This window comes from Babylonia areolata, chromosome 3, assembly GCF_041734735.1.
Source record: "Babylonia areolata isolate BAREFJ2019XMU chromosome 3, ASM4173473v1, whole genome shotgun sequence".
NCBI lineage: Eukaryota > Metazoa > Mollusca > Gastropoda > Neogastropoda > Buccinidae > Babylonia > Babylonia areolata.
In genome coordinates this window covers 18,889,033-18,912,136 of record NC_134878.1, presented here as the reverse complement: position 1 = coordinate 18,912,136, position 23,104 = coordinate 18,889,033, and the positions used below count along the sequence as shown (strand labels likewise).

Here is a 23,104-nt window from a genome sequence, read left to right as displayed (position 1 = left end):
GAACAGCTTAACAAGAGGGTCGGGATATCGCTGCTGTTCTGGGATGTGAACGAGTAGAGTTAAAGTGGGCAATAAAAAACAAAATAAAAGAATATAATTTTATACTTGTATTTTGTATTATAATATTTTCGGGACCTTCTGTGATTCAAATTACGTGTTGATGTCTTCTACTGGAAAAAAATTAATAGCAGTCTGTTGTCTATGTTAATACGTGACGTCATGGTCAATGTTGTTGTTTTGATCCGAGCCAGCTGGGTGACTGCGACTGCAAGAAAGATCCTAACCTGCTGGATTGTTGAAAACATATTTCTTTGGTATGCGCTCTCTCCTTATGAAGACTAGGGTGTAGAATAAGTGGGATACATGATTAAACTCTTTATGTCTTTTCTTTGTTGATTTTGATCCACTTTGAAATGACCTGTAAGTGGATTTTGCATATGCTCCCAATCTTCGTATTTTTTGTCAGAACGAGCGAAGTCAAGGATGTTTTGGCCTCAGCTTACTTTGCCACACTCTTTCGTCGGAGATTATCTTACAGACTATACTTTGACACGAGTGTCATGAAGTGCGTTGTTTTTCGTTGGACAAGTATACTATTGTTTAGTGTTTACTTTTTAATTTTTGGCTCAGTCTGCCAGAAAGAAAGAAAAAGAAACAATAGTCACGAGTGCAGCGGTAGTTTGCGTTATCGTTTATGTGACTTGGCTGCGATTCATGTCCGTGCTATCTTTATTTTCGCAAAATATTGATTTGCATCCAAGCCAGATTGACAGTTGTGCTTTCTCGTGACTAAATCAGAACGTCGTGCTCAGGTCAGAGTAAAACGGGTGATTGCCATGTAAGCAGAAATTGCGTGGATCAGGTGATTGCATATTGTGAACAGTGGCCAAACATATATATATATATATATATATAGTGCATTATATGTGGCTGTAAGCGCATATATATATATATATATATATATATATATATATATATATATATATTTCAATTAAGGTTCAGCAAAAACAGATGTTTAAACAGCATGGGACACATGTGTAGTGTGTTAAGTATCCTGTCGTCCTGGTGTATTTGTCAGTTTGATGGTGATGAAACCTCTGATAGCAATTGCAAAACAAATATATTTACTTTTAGTCCTGGTAATTGTAATTCAGGCAAAGTGATGTGCCTTTTAATGCTCATGATGATTATTCTTCTTAGTAGATTTTCAATGTTCAGAGATTTCCATTTCAAGTTTGTTTTATGCTAATCCCACTCGCACTCCTCAGAAGTATCAGTGACTCAAAATTTATACTTGGTGAAATTCAGTTACCAATAATTTGCTATTCTTAATAAATGATTATGATAATGTGCATGGATATATAGTGCATTATATGTGGCTGTAAGCGCATTTAACAATACATGTAATATGACAAAGGTACAGAAGTATGAATAGTATTTAAAGATGCAACATTGCTAGGAATACTAATACTGTAATAGCACCTTTCACTACACACACTTCTCCCAACTTGCCCGCTTTACACACACAGATATTCATGCATGTGCACACACATCACATGCATGCTCATGCACACACACACACACACACACACACACACATGCACACACTCGCACATAGACACACACACACACATGCACACACACGCACATAGACACACACACACACACACACACACACACACACACACTTCTTCCATAGCAGTTACATTATAAGCTGTAAATTATAAGTAATCAAGTTACTGTATTTATTGACTTGGGCTATTTAGAATCGAGACTTAATCAGTCTTATAGGAAATAAAATGGAGATGCATAAGATGTCTGATTAGGATACTTCTTATCAGTGTATGTATATGTATGTATGTATGTGTGTGTGTGTGTGTCCTTATCAAAATAGACCTGAAACAATTTAACATTATCTTTATTTAGACTTATTCAGTCAAGACAAAATATGTTTTTATCAGTTGAAGAACCTGTTGCTTTACACAGCTTTTTGAATGTGTATATCATTTTTTTTATGACATCAGCAGTTACACACACATCTCTTTCTAAAAGTTTCTTTTTTTACATATGGAGTTTGTACAAACCTTGTTTCATACTCGTAGAACACTAATTTTTCCTGCATTTAATCTGATTCATGTATATTTTTCCTTTTAATTACACATACTTAACCGTGACCCAACTAGTGCAGACTCCGGCAGGGGTCTGACATTCCTGTCCTGTGCAAACTACTATCCGTCTATGCGGAGCATTTGTGTGTGTGTGTGTGTGTGTGTGTGTGTGTGTGTGTGTGTGGAAATACAAATTTCAGACAATCCTAGCAGTGAATTCAGATCGTACTGTAAATCATGTATATTGACTGTATTAGATTACTATATCCTTTGCTGTCATTGAAAAAATAACTGCAAAGCAAGTTCCTGTTTGTCAGGCTCATTACTTTTTTTCCGTTTTTTCTAAGATTATATTAATTACTGATATGCCTTGTGAATGTGAGTTAACATTTCTTATGTTTTGTACCCTGTGGATCTGCCCTTTTCCATTTCACAGCTCCCTTGTTCTAATAATAATCTTTAATGAGTAACAGTCTAAAAAAAATTTTCTAAAACGCAAATATGATTAAGGATATCCTTGGTTCTTTTTTAAGTAAACTTCCCCATCACCCATAACTTGTGTAGATCTTGCAAGATCTCTTTTGTCATACTAGGGAAACCATGTTGCCAGTCATAGTAGAATTTATTTACAGTAAGTTGAAAATGAGATGCAGTGATGACATCTTTTTTTTTTTTTAATTTTCTTTTCATCAGGAATGAATTATTGCAATATTTTTATGTTAAGTGACAGCCATTGTCTGGGTTAATCTTTAGCACTTTTTAAGATAAATATCAGTTATTGCTTCAGTTTTCCACTGTTTACGATGTACACTTTCTCTCTAGGGATATATTGATATTAGATGATAAAAAAGAGAAAAAGAACAATATTTAAAAAACACACAAAAAAACCCACTTAGTTCACAATGATATTTTGTTTTATCAGGATCTGTTCAGTGTGGTGGAGAGTTGAGAAAAAGTAGTCAAGTAATTTCCATAGTGGAACTGAAAGAACACTCTGCACAGTCTTTCTTTACTGGGGGGTTGAAGTTAATGCAGTAATACCATTGGAACAGAATTTTGACACAGTAGTTTATGAGTGTACAGTTGTTAGACAGGACTGGTGGGGGAAGGGGGGGGATGATAGAAGAAGGGTGCTCAGACCATTGGACTTCACTCTGCAGGACCTTGGGTTTTATGGTTCAATTCCCAGTGGTGTCTGTGGCCAGTTTGGGTTAATGGAAAATGACCCAAAATTGTGGGTTAACACAGATGAGCAGGCTTGCTGATATGCAGAAGATTATTCTGCAGATGTTGACTGGGCCTTTTGGTGATCTTGTAAGATTCCACAACCCGTGGGTGTTACACTAGCATATATTCAGCATGCATCACCATTACTCTTCATGCCCTGTGAATACAGAATGGTTGCTTTTAAACATTGGGGTGAAAACTGCTATGAATACATGTATAATTATGAAAACCCACAATTTGTAATTTTTAGTGAGTGAACATGTATCTGATCTGCAGCTGTGAAAAGTGTGACATTTGAGACAAATTCTCTTCAGACTTAGCTCTGTTGTCTGATTGCATTCAGGGAATCAGAGTTTTTCTGCTAATGAGACAGAATCATTTGGACATAAAGTTTGATTAGGACTATGATGAAATCAACAGTTCTGCTGAAGAATCAGTTTGATATGAAAAATAAATAAGGTATTCAGGACAAACAGTTGCAGTTGCATTTACTGTAAAAGTGTAAGCTTTAAGATAGAGTGTGACGGCTTCATTATTAGATTACTGTACTAGTCATTGCTTTTTTTGTTTTTGGTTTTAGATGTTTCTGTGGTCTTTAAATGTATTTAATTATCATGCATCTCTGAATTTATTTGCAACGAATATAAATTGTAAGTCTGTGACAGCACATTTGTTTCGGAGTTTTTATGACTTTAAAACAAATGTTCAGAAGAAAGAAACGAAATGTTCTGCATCAGATCATATGCAGTCATGCACATAAGCGTCAGATGGCTTTATTTGAATTTTTGGTTAAGAATTTTATTAAAGTTCCTGTTACAAGACTCATATAGGAGGTAGGATACTTTTTTTTCTTTTTCTTTTTTTTTTTGATAGGGGAAGGAGGGGGGTGTTTGAAAGTGCACATGCTGACAGTTTATTTCCTTATACCACTGCATCCTGTTTGTTCCCAAAGGTATGGGAATGTGTGGTTGGAAAATAAAATTATGATAATAGTTATGATGTTTAGTTTGTAAAGAATCGCCCATATGTCATATAAATGTGTAGTCCAAGAGAAAGTGATGACAGTTTTGAAAACATCTGAGTTTGAATAGTTGAGTTGCTGCCATTTATGACACCTGGAGATCGTTTGTAAAAAGAAATCTGAATTTCATGGGACCTAGACTGGCAAAATAGCATGCCTCCCATATTTATTGGCCTTTTCATTGTGCAGACATGGATTACAGATCAGTGATAATCAATATGCTGCTTCATATCATGGAATCAGTTCTTTAAAAAAGAGAAAAAAAATGCATTTCTTATTATGGATCTTGCCTTGGAATAGTTCAAGCCATCTACAGTTAATTCATCTATTTATCTTTCAGAAACTACTGAAATGGGAGGCGCTGTGAGCACTGGTGACGACAATGATGAGTTGGTGGATAACCTGGTGGATGCTGACTACATCAAAACCCTGAAGATAGAACGCATCTTCAGGGCAGTGGACCGGGCAAACTACTTTCTTCCAGATCACGTGGAGAGTGCTTACAAGGACCTGGCCTGGAAGCATGGGCATCTGCATCTGTCAGCTCCCTGCATCTACTCTGAGGTTCTGGAATCTCTGGAACTGGAGGCTGGACAGTCCTTTCTCAACCTTGGCAGTGGCACCGGCTACCTCAGCACTATGGCTGGGCTGATACTGGGTAGGCTGGTTGTTCTCTGTTTGTTTGTGTGCGCGCATGTGTGTGTGTGTGTGTGTGTGTGAGCTGTTGTATTTTGTTTTGATGTCTTCTTCTTCTTCGTTCATGACCTGCAATTCCAACGTTCACTCATTTGTACATGAGTAGGCTTTTATGTGTATGACTGTTTTTACCCTGTTAAGTAGGCAGCCATACTCCATTTTTGGGGGTGGAGTTTGAATGTCTGTTTTGGCTTTTGTTTAGTCCTAGCTGTCCTTGAATTCATGGACTGTGTAGGATATTCATGTTATAAAGAGAAGTTTATTATGAGCTTAAGGGAATAGTGAATTAACCCTAAGATGAAACTGCAAATAATCCATTTTACTGTTTTGTTTTGTGACTTATGTTTGTGTTCCAATCCACAAGGTCTGCACAGTGCATTTCTTTTCTCTTTTTTTCTTTCTCATAAGTTCTGTCACTCTTCACTTGCAGTTCTCTTAAAGTCTGATTTTGATTTTGTTTTGCACTTAAATGGTGGTGGTGCAAATGTGTTTTATTTGTTTAGCTACCCTTTACGTATGTTTACAGGTGCCTATGGCGCCAACCATGGGGTGGAGATTCACGAAGATGTGGTGGAGTATGCACGAGAGAAGCTGGAAGACTTCAAGACCAAGTCAAGTGCCTTTGAGGAGTTTGATTTCTGCGAGCCTCAGTTTGTGGTGGGCAACTGCCTGCAGCTGACCTCGGGATGTCGCCTGTATGACCGAGTGTACTGTGGGGCTGCCTGTCCCGCAGAGCATGAGAACTACATGAGGAATCTCATCAAAGTGGGCGGCATACTGGTCATGCCTCTCAGCGATCAGGTAGGAGACATACATGGGCGTGTTATATGTGTGGGAGTAGTGTGAGTGTGTGTGCGTCTCTGTAGTGGACTCTCCGTGCACAGAATCATTTGATTGAAAAAGAAACTAGGATCATGGAGAATGTTGTCCAAGTTGTTTGTGTTTTTCTGGATGACTGTGTCACTTTTGTGTGCTTGTTTGTATTGTGAGGAGGAAGGGATGGTGGAGAAAAGAGAAAGGAGGATACACTTTATACATTGGATGCGTTCTGTGTCTGTTTCTTCATCAGTGGGGTCAGAGCTGTTTTATTTTTTGCTGACATCCATAAGAAATGTGTCATGTTTCCCCTGACGATTCAGTTGTCTGTTCATTTGTATAATGCATGTCTGTGAGTGTGATAGCATCTGTGATAAGTGCTCTCATCTGAATAGATTGATGGACGTTAACCCTTTGACTTCAGGAACTGTTTGTGATTTTTGCAAAATAATCACCAACTTCTAAAAAATCCAAAAAAAATCACCAAAATAAAAATAATGCTCAAAAGTATGTTAAAGTATATTTCTTGAAGGAAAATGAATCGAGAATATGATTATAATAAGTTCAATATTGACAGGATAAGATAACTCCCAATCAAGGGAAGATCTCAGATTTTTAGGAAAAAATACAAAGGGGAAAAAAGATTAAAATTTAAGTCTGTTTATTTTATGGGTTGAAATGATGATAAAATATTAGCTAATGTTTAAGAAACATGAACCAAGTGCAATTATGTTGTTGTCCTCCACTATCACACTATGCACAAACACTCGCATACAGTGATAACCCACACACACACCCTGTCACCCAAACACCCGCAAACACATCACACAATGGTACAACACAAGCTCACTGTAAACATTATTTTGGCTTGAACTAGCTGTCATCTGGAGGGTTTCATAGTAACCCCACCCCTTTCCTGTTGATGTTCATTGTAGCATGTAATAAATATAATCATCAGGATAACCCATATCACTTGATCAACAACAACATTACTTTTGTTTTCTATCACACTTTCGTAGTTGCTGTTGTCGATGGTGTGCAGAAAATCAAACAAAATTCTAGCCACCTCTTCTGTACCTTTCGTCCTGCCAGCCATGTTGACACGCTGAACAACTTTTCATGTTACAAAATACAAAAAATACCATCAAAATCAAGCCAAAACTTGCTGAGATATTGCTTCAAACATGCATCGAGGCAGTCGCCATTTGCAAGGAAGTAATCGTCTTCAATTTCAAATGAGCAGCTGGACTTGATAATGCAGTTACCCCCAAACTGCGGATATATATACATATCCATGGTCAGAAATGAAAGGCTTGAACTTGACATGATAACAAATATCATATTCCTTTCTTGATATCTACAGTGAAAATAATTAAAGAACTATGCATTGCCATAAAAAAAACCTAAGACCTACTGCACACCATATCTGGCCAATAAAAAAAATAAAAAGTAAACATAATTAGTGATATGTTTTTGTATATTGCCACATATCATCAAAAGTTTTGAAGTAGGTTTTTTTTTTTGTTGTTTCTTGCTAAAAAGGGAGAATATTCCTAAGTTAATTTGGCTGTATCCAGTAAACAGTTTTTCACAATTTCTTCTTGTTTCATCACCAGGAACGAGTTCTTAACTGAATTGTTGACTTTTCTTTGTAAATGTGTGCGTGTGTGTGTGTGTGTGTGTATGTGTGTGTGTGTGTGTGTATGTGTGTGCTTGCATTTCACAGTTGCTGCAGATTCGACGTGTGGATGAAACAGAGTGGGTGTCCAAAAATGTTCTGCCGGTGTCCTTTGCGACTTTGCAGTCCCCTGTCAAAGAGAAAACGGATGTTGTGGATCTTCGTAAGTGGCTTGTAAATCTGTAAGGGTGACTGTTTGTGTGGTCATGTGTTTATGTTAATGTGTATTTGTGTGCATGTTCTGCTTGTTTGGTGTTTCCTTTTATCCAGGTGGATTCACTAATTTGGGAGTATTTTGTTTTACAAATCTTTTGGGGGTGGGGGGGGGGGGGTATGCTGGTGAATTTATACATGGATGCTTGTAGATATGTCTATTGAGGGTGTATGTCTGTATGGGTTGCATAAACCCACTTGCCAATATCTCTCTGCCTTGCTACTTTTTTTCTTCTTTTTTTTTTCATTTTTAAATTCTAGATGTCTCATTGCCAGACAGTATTCTGAGCAGTTAGTACTAAATCTGAATGCTACAACTTCAGATCTAGAATCCCCAATACAAGACAGTATGTTACTGGCTAATGAATAAAAGAATGGTGGTTGTAGTGGTGGTTTTGAAATTTTCCATATTTTGTCTGCGTAGCCATGTGTCGTAGAGTGCGTGCACAGCCGGTTTTGACTAGATCACGCCCCTTAGAGAGGCCACTGTGGCGCCGTCTTCGGTGATCTCCTGTTCTGGTAACGGTTTACAGTTGGCCGGGTTTTCTCTTGGGAGTTTTCCTTCTCTTGGAAGGACTGCCTGCTGAGGCTAACGGACTCCATCTGCCCGGATTTTTCCTCAGGGTTGACTCCCGAAGCCTTTCCTATGAGTGGGTATGGCCGCAAGGCAGTGGAGGTTTGAAATCAGAGTTTTCCTTCTCTTAGATGAGCTGTCTTCCCAGACTGATGAGCCCCATCTACCCAAAGCACTGGTTTTCAGGCGCCAGGTGACCCGCCTTCGCCAGTTCCGCCGGGCTTAAATCTAAGCCACACGAGCAGGCTAGGAGCTGGACTTAGTTGTCAGAGGCTGTTGGAGACGCGCGCCGTGAGGGGCATTTTATAGACAATGGGAGCTTGTCCCCATTGCCAACCCTCGGCTATGACAACCTTGGGACCTTCCATGTTTTGATGTTAATCACTTGATGAGACTTTAATTCCTCAGCTTCATTAAATTGAAGTCACTGATAAATTTTTGTGAAGGTCCAGGAATTTGAAGGGGCAGGTGAAGGGGTCCAGCATTACTGTTACTTGATTAAGTAGGGGGGTGTGGGTGTTGACGGCAGCTTTCATAACAGTGGGGATGATGATGTAAGGGAGGTCATTTCATGAGGTGACTTTTTTTGTAATGACATCTATTGCTTATTTGATTTACCATTGCGATGTTTCAGTACAGTTTACTGGAGATGACTCTTTGTTTAATTATTATTCCATTGAAGCAGATTCAGAAGAATATTGAAAATGATTCTCTGCATTTGCAGATATTTTAGAAGAAAAAAATCGGTCACAATTATTTCACAGTCTGAGTTTACAACACACACATACACACACACACACACACACACATCAGTTCATTTATTTTTGTTGATGGTTAGACTTTTGCCCCATTTTCATACTGTGTCTGGATTTGAGAAGAAAGTTTTCAGCCAACAGTTTCTACACAGCTCCCAGTGTTTCTTCTTTCTTTTTTTTCTTTTGATACATGAGAGTTGATTCATCACAAAAAAGCTGAAGTATTGTGGTATTGATGTAGTGACATTTCCCTTTCAGCTTCATTTCTTAAAACACATAGATGTATTTTGGAGGTGTGAGTGTGTGGTCTGATGTTATTTGTGTTGGAGCACTTTTCTAAATAATCCATTTAATTACACATACTTTAACCGTAACCCAACTAGTGCAGACTCCGGCAGGGGTCTGACATTCCTGTCCTGTGCAAACTACTATCCGCCTATGCGGAGAAAAGAGAGCAACTACGGCCGATAACCTCCCGAAAGTAGGTAACCTCCCCTTTGTCCCCCTGGTTAGCGCCCTCTTTTTCCGGCAGCCATCTCGACACCTGTTCCTGTGCTCCGCATACGGCTAAGTTTTTTCGTATTTCTTTCATAATCCAATTTAACCTTTCCCGTATGTCATGGGTGTGCTCACACACACATATGGTTTTTGCTTTGTAACTCAAGTAATTTTGAAGCCACTTCCATTAAATTTCGTGACTTTGTTTATAATGTCTCATACTACATATCAACTGGAAATTATTTTGTTTTATCCATAAAAAAAACAATAAACATCCCAGTACGTCATGGGTGTGTGCACCCCCATACTCTCAAAGAATAAATTTTGCGTACCGTACGTCGTGCGTGTCGAGCCAGAGAGAGAAAGGCATTGGAATGAAAATGCTTCTTGCCAACTGTTCGGATTTGGTGCCACCGAGATCGGTTTTTTTTTGTCTGTTGTGCATCATATCCTGGTTCAAGTCTGCAGTTTTACTCTGAAGTTTAACTCATTTCAAAAATGGATATTTATGATAGTAGATAAAAGAACTGACTTAAATATAATTTTGAATGAATTGTTTTTCTTGTAAAAATAAAAGAACTGACTTAAATACAATTTTGAATTAACTGTTTTTCTTGTTAAAAAAAAAAAAAAAAAAAAAAAAATCACCAGAACCAGTTGGTACCGGCTATTTTCTTCTAGTTGGAAAAGCCTTTTTCGAGAACTAGATAATTATCATTGTATGTCTGAAATCCATTGATCTAAATCTAGTTGATATAAAAATTTCATTGGTTTGAAACAGAGGAAACCCGCCCAGGGAAAAAAAAAAAAGAGGGGGTGGGGCGGGGAGGGGCGGGGGAAGGGCCAAAATGCTGACATCTTGGACAAGGGAAAGGGGACTGATACCAGTGTCACCGGCATCAGTTGAACTCTATACAGTAAACACACCGTGCTTGTGTCTGTCATCACATCATGCAGTAAGGGAGGAGGGGAGGGAGGAAAGAAGGGGAAGGGCTAGAAAGAATCACTTACACTTGTGTTGGCACTTTTACAATCTTTTCTGACAGCATATGGAATGGACGTGCGTGTGTTTGTGTGTGTGTGTGTGTGTGTAGAGGACGGGGTGTGTGTGTATGCACACAAAAGAAAGAACAGTGTTTCCTTTTAGCCCAAAATCTGATACAAAACCAAAAAAAGCATTCGTCTATGGATCCCTGATCTAAATAACATCTACAAACTGCAGCCACCAAACGTACCACTGCATCATCAGCTGACGTTTTTTCATCACTCATACACACACACACACACACACACACACACACAGAGCATAAGTCAAATGTTGTGGTTTTTGTTCCACAAAGTGTGGCCAGATAGGGATCACGCTTTATGCGTATGTGTGTGCATCAGTGTGTATGCGAGTACGTGTATATGTGCACAGGCGGCATGTGTGTGTTTATCTGTACAGGATGGGGGTGTCTATGTACACAAGTATATAAGTGTGTGTGCATGTGTGTGTGTGTGTGTGTGTTGCCAGGCCTTGTGAACATCGGTACGCTCCAAAGGGTGGGAGTGAATCACTGTTTGTTTGTTCATTTTTAATATAAAGCATGTTTGCTTTGTTTGTTGTTTTTAATTCAAGTTCGTTTATTTATTTGTACTCTAAGGTGATGATATTAGACTGAAAATAAATGATATTATTATTATCATTTGGATTATTATCATTTCTATCATAATGATGATTGTTATTATTAATTAGAAATCAACATTTCTGTATATTGGAATGAAAAGGGAGGCAGTTGAGGTGCAGGGGGGGGAGGGGGGGGACTAAGGAAGGAAGAGACAGACAGACAGACACAGAGAGAGAGAGAGAGAGAGAGAGAGAGAGAACAGAATGTGGTAAAGATAGAGTACAAAATCTGAAATGGAGAGGGTGGGTGTCAGTGATTGGAGAAAGAAAAACACAATTTTTGCAAGGGTGTGTGTGAGAGGCAGGATGGGGGAAGCGGGATTAGGACCAAAAAATTATTAATAATCAAATATTGTATGCACTACTTCTGTAGATTATTATTTGAGAAGAGGTTCATGTGGGGACCTACAATAAACAACCAACTGGACTATTTAACACATAACTAGCTAACTTTAATAAAGAACAGTTTGTTTGTTTTCCAAAAAATGTTAACATTTGAAACTGGTAACACGTGTTCTGTAATTTCTGGAGGCAAAAAAGGTTTCATTACTAAACAGCGAGTTAAAACGTTTTAAATTCAAAGCGTGCTAGATTTCATCTAAACGACTCAGAATTGACTCTCAGTCAGATCTACGAAATAATAATGTTTGGCACAAGAGAGCTGCTATCAACATGTACAGAACAGATCAGACTGAAATGGGCCTTTCATAATTATCAGTCGCAGGGACAGACGAAAAGAGTGTGGCTATGGGTTACTGTACACGCATGATGTATGACAATGGATTAGTTCCTTCATAGAAACCATGGGTTACTGTACACCCATGATGTATGACAATGGATTAGTTCCTATACAGAGACCATGGGTTGCTGTACACCCATGACATATGGCAACGGATTAGTTCCTATACAGAGACCATGGGTTGCTGTGCACCCACAACATACGGGAAGGGGTTAGTTCCTATACAGAAACCATGGGCTGCTGTGCACCCACAACGTTCAGGAAGGGGTTAGTTCCTATACAGAAACCATGGGCTGCTGTGCACCCACAGTGTACGGGGAAGGGGTTAGTTCCTATACAGAAACCATGGGTGCTGTGCACCCACAACGTTCAGGAAGGGGTTAGTTCCTATACAGAAACCATGGGTTGCTGTGCACCCACAACGTTCAGGAAGGGGTTAGTTCCTATACAGAAACCATGGGCTGCTGTGCACCCACAGTGTACGGGGAAGGGGTTAGTTCCTATACAGAAACCATGGGTTGCTGTGCACCCACAACGTTCGGGAAGGGGTTAGTTCCTATACAGAAACCATGGGTTGCTGTGCACCTACAACGTACGGGGAAGGGGTTAGTTGTGCACACAACGTAAGGGAAGGGGTTAGTTCCTATACAGAAACCATGGGTTGCTGTGCACCCACAATGTACGGGGAAGGGGTTAGTTCCTATACAGAAACCATGGGTTGCTGTGCACCCACAACATACGGGAAGGGAATAGTTGTGCACACAACGTACGGGAAGGGGTTAGTTCCTATACAGAAACCATGGGTTGCTGTGCACCCACAACGTATGGGAAGGGAATAGTTGTGCACACAACTTACGGGAAGGGGTTAGTTCCTATACAGAAACCATGGGTTGCTGTACACCCACGACATACAGCGAGGAGTCTTTCCTTCATAGAAAGCATGGGTGTCTGTACACCCACAACGTTCAGCGCACAAAATTTTAGGTGACATACGGGAAAGGTTAAAAGTGCTTTATGAATCGGGGTATATTGTTGGGAAATAACCTTTCTTTGGGAGACAAAAGAATTATCTCCTTCTTTGTACTTGTGTATTTATTATGTGATCTTTGTGAAGAAATTAGTAACTCTGTTTATCTGTCAATCTTTTTTTCTTTCTTCTCTCTTTCAGCGGATTGCCATGTGCTGAGTCTGCAAGAGATTTGTCGGCACAACGTTCGCTTCATCATGCGGAACAACATTTGCTTGGAGATCCCAAACATCTTGCGTCCAAAACGGAAACAGCGTCCCCCAAAGCCAAGAAGACCAGTGGGACGAAGAGGTCGTCTTGTCAATCTGGTGCCAATGCAGATGGGTATGATGATACTCAACAACATCAGTGACAGCAGCGATGATATTGATGATGAGGATGATGATGATATCAGGCTACGCAATGACTTGGGGCCTTCAAAGACCAGTGATGATGAAATCAATGAGGAGGATGATGATGAGGAAGATGAAGGAAATGTCTCGGGAAATGAAGAAAACACAGCTGAGTCTACGACTGAAAATTCGAGTGACAGTCATCGGTCAGATCGATCAGAGCAGAAGACCAAAAGGAAGCTGCGACAGCACTCAGTCACCGAAGATTCCGAACGAGAAGCAGCTGCTGATGCCTTAAACAATGGATTGAACATGGAGGAAAAGAATGACTCCAAACCCACCACTTCCAGCAGCACAGATAACAAGCGAAGCTCACCAAGTTCTTTCTGCGAGGACTGGCAAGAGGAGACTGGATGTGGATCAAAGCGAATGCGATGCGTGGCCATGGAGGAGGGAGAGGAAAAAGAAATGGAAGAAACCAAGGAAAAGGATGCTTCAGATATTCCTCAGAACAAAACAAGGTCTCAACGAGCTCAGAGAGAATTGTCGTCCGAAGACTCTGATGTTGACAGCATGGACGTGGATTCGCTGAGGGCAGCATTTCAAGCACCCCCCACTCCCACATCTGTCCTGAATGCTCTTCATCTCCTGTCCATCCCCCGAAAAGTTCGCTGCTCCTCATCCACCAGTGCTGACACCTCAGAAACTTCTGGTTTTGGCTCCTTCGGGGACGAACCATTGGAACTGACCGCTATGGGTGGAGATCGCGATTCTCCCCCCAGTACAACAGCTGACAAAGATTTTCCCCACAGCGTTGTGGGCAACAGAAGATCTCCCCCGAACATGAACGTCAACGGGAATTCGCCTGGATGTATGGAAGAGTCTGATGTCGAAGCCTTCGCTTCCATAGACAAAAAGGCATCCTCCATCAAGACCAGCAGTGACAGCGACACCAGTGGGGAAAGTGCCACCTGTCCTGACCAGTACGAGGGACCCACGTTAGGTCAGCTGATGAAAGAACGCATCCAGGGGCTGCCGCTTCCTCTTGCCCTCAGGTCCTATTTGTCATACTACAGAAATTAACAGTGTCTCTGGCCTCATGACCAGTACACAGTCCAAGGTCTTTCATTGGAAATTTGTCAAATGTTGGAGGGTTGGAAAACAGTTTGGAACTAACAGTTGATCAATATGTGAGTTTGCTGTGAACGTTTGGTATACACGGTTCTACCAGGGAGCCGGAGAGTATGTCGAAATATTCAAAGACAAATTCTCAAATTGAAGATTATGGGATGTGTGCGTTTGTGTGCAAGTGTTTGTGTTTTGTTTTTTCAGCGCTGTATATAACATCCCCATTTTCCTTTCCTCCATGTTCACTGTGATTGTTACACATGGACAAGTGGATTCAAAACTTTTAAGTTCACAGGTTTGAAATGCTTTTTGAAAGGTTAAATTTTGCCGTTTTTAAGGCAGTGGTTTGAAACATCTGTAAAATAACGTGAAAAGTGAAGGACAGATGACTATGACATTGTACAACTATTGTAGCATGTACAAAATGTTGCTTTCAGTTTGGTCGATTTTCTTTCACTGAGTACAGTGCTTCATAGCTAACAGTTGGGGTTTTTTTCAAATTCAGTCTTGCATACAGTGCACACAGCATTTACGGCTTCACAGGTTGTTTGTTTCTCATAATGTATGATAGAAAGGTACTGAGATTTTTTTTAGTTTTCTTTTTATATAATGAACAAAGTAAAGTTTTCTTGTCTTCCTTCATCTTAATCAGATTCTCCCACCAGGTAATGGAATACAGTCACACATTCAAGTAATGCCGTGATATTTGTTGATTGTTAGTTGGTTACACCTTTCACTTAGCAGAGGAGCTGATGTACAGATGAATTAGTTTGTTTGGTTTTTGAGGAGAACATCTCAAGACATAAGATACGTTCACTGCCTGTGTCCACTCAAAGGGCACTGTGAGGATAACAGCGTGTGTAACCTTGACCACTTGGGAGGCGTTGACAGTCACACAAAACGCATGACTTCACATAAATCACTCACATTTATTATTGCCTCACCTTTCAAGGCTTCAACATCATTGTCAGGAACAAAAGAAGTGTAATTTATCTCAGAACAGTTTGCTCTGTACCTTACAAGTACTGAAATATGACTTTTTTGTTATGATCACATACAAAATGTTTTTAAAAAGTACTTCTTGAAAATGCTCAAACTGCACCCTAACTTTATCAGTAAGTTGCCTGGATGTTAATCAAGAATCATGCTGTTTTCTTAATGTGTACACTTAGTTAAGAAATCAAATAACCAGTTTGATCAGTTGTGATTTGTTGTGCTGCTTAGATGTAGGCTTGAAAATACTTTAACTGGTTCCTGAGCAGGGCTCAGGTATAATGCGTGACGAGTGATAGGAAATGGCAGTCACAGTCAGTTATGGTAATAGATAACAGATGTCTTATTATGCATGGCAATTCAGCTTCTGATAGTGTCAAAGACAGGTTGTAGGTTTTCTAATTATCACTGCTTGACATAATAAAGTACCTGTATTTCCCACTTACACCCACCTCCTCCAAAACCACTACCAACTACTGTCTACTCCTGTACACTGTATTAGAATTGTAACACGTTTGTGGGATTGTGTTGAACACCTGCAGTGTATCACGTAGCAGCAATCTGTGGTGATGCATAGTATGTAGACAGTATATAGAATATTTATGAGGATTTTAAGCACTCATGTATGCTGATAGTTTTGATCATTAACTCAAATTTTCCATTTACAGTGTACATTAATCAGAATTGTTTCCACTTTGACAAATACTTTATTTAACATGATTACATTGTGTCTGGTCAGCTTTCTGTGCATTGCCATTTTATTGTTTGATTAAATGAATCATTGCATCCTGTTCATTGTCCATGGCATGCTCATCAGCAGTGTTTGGAGGAAACAGAATTGATTTGTGCCTGTGTGTGTACATATATATCAGTGTATGCGTATTTGTACATTTCTGTATGTTTGAACGTTGATGAGAACCAATTCAAAATGGACTTGACTTTAGATTGAGATTTGTGAAGGTGATGATTTAGAGACCAGTCCTTGTTCCATGCTTAGCCATATAACCTTCAATAGCCTTAAATAAATGAATAAATAAATAAACTGTACATAGTTGTTTTTGTGTCTTTCAGGTCATTCATGATCTGTCATCATCCAGTTATAAATTTTGCAAGGTTTGTGTGTTACCGACATTGAGTACATGTTAGTTGTACTTGTATGACAGCTTCCAGTTGTAAAAAAAAAAAAGTTTGGAAACTGTCGGTGTGATGACATGTTCTGTAGATACATAATTTGTGTGGTTTACTGTTAATAAAAATCAGGTAAAATTGTTTTGCCTTCAAACTGCATCTGATACTGATTTTCTGTAGACATATAATCACCACATCCTTAATATATATGTAAATCCAGTACAAGCAAATGTTATGCCCTCAGAAAAAAAAATGCTACCAAAAGTTCCATAGGGTTCGGGGGGGGGGGGGGGGTAGGTTTTTTTTTTTGTTCTTGTAATTTTTGTTTGTTTTTGTTCTTTGTTGTGTTTTTGTTGTTTTTCCCTATTTTCTATGCTGTTCCTTTGGCATTATGCCTGTGCTATTTATCCTGAAAAGTCAGTTACAGTCCCACTTAGAACATTCCATAATGTTAGGCTGCCTCCTCCTCCTCCTCTGTTCATGGGCTGCAACTCCCACGTTCACTCATATATACATGAGTAGGCTTTTACGTGTATGACCGTTTTTATCCCACCATGTTGGTAGCCATACTCTGTTTTCAGGGGGGTGCTTGCTGTGTTTTTTGTTCTTTCCATAATCCACTGAATGCTGACATGGATTGCAGGATCTTTAACATGCGTATTTGATCATCTTGTTGAAACACATAAAGGGGGTTCAGGCACAAGCAGGTCTGCACATATGTTGACATGGGAGATCGGGAAAAATCTCCACCCTTTACCCACCAGGTGCCATTTCCAAGATTTGATCCTAGGACCTCCAGATTGAAAGTCCAACATTTTAACCACTCGGCCATTGCACCCGTCGTTAGGCTGCCAAGAGGCCGCATACCTTAGAAGAGCATGCAATGCTGCTGTATCACTTTAGGGATGTTTAGTGATGCCTGTTCCAATTCAACATACATGTGTAATACACATGACACAACCTACTAAGCCCTTCACTGCATTATTAACTGCTTTTGTCATGGACCTAGACTTAAGTGTCACCTTGGAGACTGTCACACCATCCATTGGAAGACGATACCCCTGATGAACTTGAAGATACTGAAGACAAGAGCTTATCACGACATGTAAGTGGAGGGTGGGTACTCAAAACTGTGGTCACATTGAAAGCAGGGCCACAAAATTTGGAAAAAGTGTACAATTTAAGAGGGCACTGACTTTTGAGTGAGTTTGTTTTCTCAATACTGAATTGTATAACTTTTTGTAACAACAGATTTCTCTGTGTGAAATTTGGGCTGCTTTTCTAGGGAGAGTATTGCCACATAACACCACTACCCTTTTTTTCCCCCCAACCTTTTCCTGTCTGCAAGTGTATTTGTTTTACCATGAAAGTGAGACATTCGTTTAGGTTTGGAACAGCACAACAGGGCTGTTATGTCGGTCTTTCATTATACATCCTGGCATCAGTCCAACAGAGATACTGGCCCAAGACCAAAAGAAAAACGTCACACGATACCATGCCTGTAATCATGGTGTTCAAAGCCATTTCCTACCAGATCTATGTTTGTGATGCTAACAGTTTCATAGCAGCTGGTCAGATCACTTTGAACTCTGAATCAGTGCATTAATTCTCTATTTTACAAAACGTATACTTCTTAATGGAAAGCCACTGCTCTGTCACAATACTAGTCTTCAAATACTAGTTGTCATTTTGTGATCCAGTTTTATTTTCCTGAGAAACGCCACAGCATTCACATGACATAACAGATAGGGACATAATACAGCATGGCAAAGACAAGATACTTCAAACTGCCAGTTGACACGCATGGAGGAATCGGCACAAAGATGTGCATCAGAAAACTAAAACATTCATGATGTTCTGGTATGACATATTCTGGAAGAAAATAACATTGAAATAATACACCATTAACACCAACACACCCCATTCCTACACATCACAGTCCTGTATTTCTTCCCCTTGCTCACTAATCTTCACTCCCACCCACACCTCCCTCCCCTCCCCAACTTCCTGTCATGCACACAACCTTGTCACTTCAGTCACTACAAGCTCATCCCCCTACCCAACCAGCCCCCAAACACACTCTTGCTGGCATGGTGCATGCACTGAAACATTTCCACTTGCATGCATGCATGTATGGCAAAAAATCATGCATATCAGCCCTGAGAAAAAACTCAAAACATGGTGAGAACCTGTGGTTTTGAAAGCTCTGAAACAGCCCGACAGAGCTGAGAGGGAAGAGGCTGAAAAAAAAAAGAAACAACTGCCTGACCAGATCGCACAAAATCTTTATGTTCAGCTGATTGATGGGTGTAGTACATTCACAGCCAATGAGTGGTCTGTTCAGATGCTGTGTGAACATTACGGTGACCAAGGTCAGCATTCTCCTGAATCAATTCATATTTCCATGCTGGGCTGTCACGGAAAAAAGTTTAAAAACCTGAATAAGACGGCCTGACAGACACGTGTTTTGCAGCAGTAAAACATTCTTAATCTCTCAGAAAACCCAACCACTGGTAGAAAAGAGGAGCATAGGAAGATTTGCTAACATGGTTCAATTTGCAAAAACAAAACAAAAAAACAAAAAAATTGGCTTCTTGATAACAAAGTCAACAAATTCACAATGTTATTATTATCATGTTGCTTACAGCCCAGTTGTCTGCACAGGGCCGTTTCAGGGTTGAAAACAGTCAAAACTGATCCATTAGACCCTTGAAAGACTGAAACCTTGAAGACAAAATTTGGCATTAGAACTTGAAGTTGCATTAATAAACACATTAACCCAAGGACATGCGTCTGACATAGACCATTCCATCAAATTTTCACAAGATAATTTTTAAAAAGTAACCTGAGCACAAGCATAATACACAAAATTATAACAAAAAAGGAAAAAAACCAAACATACAAAACCCCCAAAACCAAAAAATGCCAGCAGGTAAGTCACAAATCCAAGGCATAAAAATAAAACGTCAGAATGACCAACTACCAAGTCCAGAAAAAGACCACAAAAAAAAAATTCAAGAAAGCTTAATGGACCAGCAATATAAGGAAACAGAAAAAAAAGGAGAAAAAAAATCCTGAAACAATGAGAGTGACAGAAAAAAGGAAATTTCTAGCACATAATTACCAAAAGGTGGGAATACTATCTGTAACAGAAATAGGTCCCCACATCCTCCCACAGCTTCACAAGACATACTCTTCCACTGAAAGTAATTGACAATACAAAGTTCAAACTGATGTTAACTGATAAAAAAAAAAAGAAGTATATTTCAAGTACTGCTTGTGCAAAACCGTACTTTATCATGCATGTGTATGTGTGTGTGTGGCAGTGGAGGGGGTTGAACCAATCAATATACTGTTTGAATCTAATCACAATTCATTTGACCATTACAGGCTTAGTCATAGTCCTTAGGTCCAGGACACAGTTCCAGCATTGGCTTACTTAGTTTACTTTGGTGAAGCTGGATCGTACACCATAGAGAGTTCTCAAAGTTCTGACCTTCCTATGTGATTATTCTGATGTGACTGTCTGCACTGACAATGATTCTCATACATTTTTGGACCAATCTCCTCAAGGATTTCACTGGTGGATATGGAATAATACCCAAATAAGTTTGCTGAAATTGACTGTTAAGAGCATGGATCTCACCTAAGATTACATGTATGAAAAAGAGGAGACAAGAAAGCCTTTATGCTTTGTGTTCAATTAACATTGATATCACAGCAACCCAACAACCCATCACATCACATCTGCAACTGGGTGTAGCATCCTGCGGGAAGATGTATAGGACTTGATATACACAATGGTCTGCCCAGTACATACCACGGACTTTGTTAAGCACACAAACACACACATCACTTATGTCCAAGAAGAAGTAAATGCTCACATGATTTTTTTCTCCAGACTTCAGTAAAAACTGAATAAAGAGTTCATGAACATTAATTTTTTTTCTCCAGTTTTTCAGTGAAAGCTGAAAAAATTCCAGTCCAAAGAATCAAATATTCAAATTTGCAACACATGCAAACATTGTTTACATTTAAGAATGGCTTAAACCTACAGCAAACATTCATATTAAATTATTATTAATTATACATGATATCACTGTCTAAGTACAAATATTAATAGTAGATAAAACATGTAATATTCGATACAAATGTTCATATAATCTAAAAAGAAAAACAGAACAGTCAGAATTAAAAATCAAGTTAGATAACAAAACAATAATTAAAAAAAGATTATTCATTCCCATTCAGTCAGACCTCTCTCCTTCACATCCAAGGCAAGTTAATGTCAGACAAAAATGGACAAAGGGATCCTCTCCTTCTGCGTTCGTGAACTGCAACTCCCACGTTCACTCTTATGTACACAAGTGGGCTTTTACGTGTATGACCGTTTATACCCCACCAGTAGGCAGCCATACTCCACTTTCAGGGGTGTGCATGCTGCGTACGTTCTTGTTTCCATAACCCACCGAACGCTGACAAGGATAACAGGATCTTTAAGTTTAAGGTGAGACCCCACAGGTAAAATTTATATCCAGTTCTTTTCTTATGTTTTGGGTTTTTTATATCTGTATGATAGTAAAAACAAGAAAACAAGACAATTTTAGCATACTGAAAGATGTGAAGATGATTTACTGTCCAAAATGACACAAAATTATGTAAAACGTTAAGAAATCATGCGTTTCATTAGAACATGATACATACCAGAAAAATTACTGTAGAAGCACCATTTCTTGTATGTATGTTTACTATCCCTTTATCTATGACAGTAAGGAGGCTTTTTGCAGCGCAAGAATTATGAAACCTACAAACATGAGATAATGACAGTAATGAAATTTATCAGAGTTAGGACTACCACAATGATAATTCAAGTACAAAAATAAATTCACCAACATTTTCTAAGAGGAAATCCTCATTTAGGTTTACAGAAAAATGATTCTTCTACAAGGAAAAAAAAGAATTATTACTCTATCTCTTTTCATTGCTGAGATATCAATGTCCCAAGGTGATGACTATCAGTGAAAAAGCAGAATATGAGAAAAAAGGCGATAAAGATTTTGAAGTTTTCTCTACTAAAGAAACATTACCTACTGAATTTTCACTGATATTTTCTACTTCAGTCAAGTGTCAGATGACTGCAGAAAGGTCTTCATTCATCTGCAAGTAACCCAGGGCCATAAACAGGGCCTTCTTCAGCCTGTTGTTCAGCCTGTGCAGCTTGATTCTGCAGACGCTGTCGACACCGATGTATTACAAACTGTTCCTGGGATGTTGCCTCGGCTCTCTTCAGTCTGGTGTTGTCCTGCTGTCTGACAATGGCCAAAGTATGTTCATTAACATCCATGCTGAACATGTTCATCATTTCTGTGAGATGGTTATTCCCCTGATTGAATTTCCCCACAGCATTTGCAACGGCTGCTTCCACACGACGTTTACCAAAGAAACGGTTCTTTGGGAGAATTGTCCACAGCAGTGAATGAAATGATTCATTTTCATTTTGTGTCTTTTTGTGCATGATTCTCTTTAGTAGGTGTGACGAGGTCATTCTTTTGTAGAGAGGCACCAGTTTGCTGAACACCTCTCTTGACACAGCTGTGCCAAGATTTTCTGCATGTGGTCCAGGTTGCTGACCAAGAGAAAGAGCTTTGTTGAAAAAGCACCAGCTGTCTGGGCCATGTGGACACCTGAAGTGATGGGGGTCTTCATCTGTTGATGCACTGTGGAACAGCGTTGCCCAAACAGCATTGCGCAGGTCGTCTTCAGTTTTGTTGCAGGGGTCTAATATGGCTCCTCGGAAGTAGTTCTGGAGTCTTTTGCATTTAGGCAAAGTGAGACGTCCAGATCCTTTGCCATCCAGTTTTTCTTCCTTGGCAAGTTTTCGTAGGGCAGTTCCAATCCGCTTATGCACATGGTTTGTGCATTCCAGCTTGGTGACCAGGCGGTTGTCCCCGTACGGCTTGGCCCTCTCCACGGCACTGAAGGCTGCGGAGTCTCCATCAGACAGCATTGTCCTAAAACAGTATTGTTAAGAGACTGAATATAAAATGATGTCAAAATAAAAGAAGGAAACTAACATAAAACTGCATGAAAGCATCATCCTGTTGATTCTGTGTGAGCATGAGTACACACATATACACACACACATTTTAGTTTTGCTATTACAATTTACAAGCAATAAATCACCACCCCGCCCAAACTCAAACAATTTGTAGGCACATGAACATTTATTCACACACACACACAGAGAGAGAGAGAGAGAGAGAGAGAGAGAGAGAGAGCAAACAGTCTTATATTGATAAACAAAACATACCTGTAGCGAAAGCCGGTCCTCTCCACAGAGTTGTTACACAGAAACAATGCAGCATCTCTCTCCATCGCCTTGGCTGAAGCATGGTGGTTGCGCTGGCACTCTGCTTCATGCTCATCCATCCACTCATTCCACTGAGCCTCAGACAAGTTTTCATTTTCTTTCAGTTTGCACATATGGCAATATGTGGACAACACA

The 23,104-nt window shown here is 39.5% G+C and overlaps 1 protein-coding gene across 1 annotated transcript; it reads left to right on the top strand.

The window, feature by feature from the left end:
• Window positions 1-161: 161 nt before the first annotated feature.
• On the top strand, window positions 162-16,740 carry LOC143279816 (uncharacterized). Its single transcript, XM_076584009.1, has 5 exons — window positions 162-314; window positions 4,697-5,014; window positions 5,579-5,853; window positions 7,595-7,709; window positions 13,160-16,740. The coding sequence occupies exons 2-5, from the start codon at window positions 4,708-4,710 to the stop codon at window positions 14,431-14,433; spliced, it is 1,971 nt and encodes a 656-aa protein (XP_076440124.1). The 5' UTR covers window positions 162-314; window positions 4,697-4,707; the 3' UTR covers window positions 14,434-16,740.
• Window positions 16,741-23,104: the final 6,364 nt, after the last annotated feature.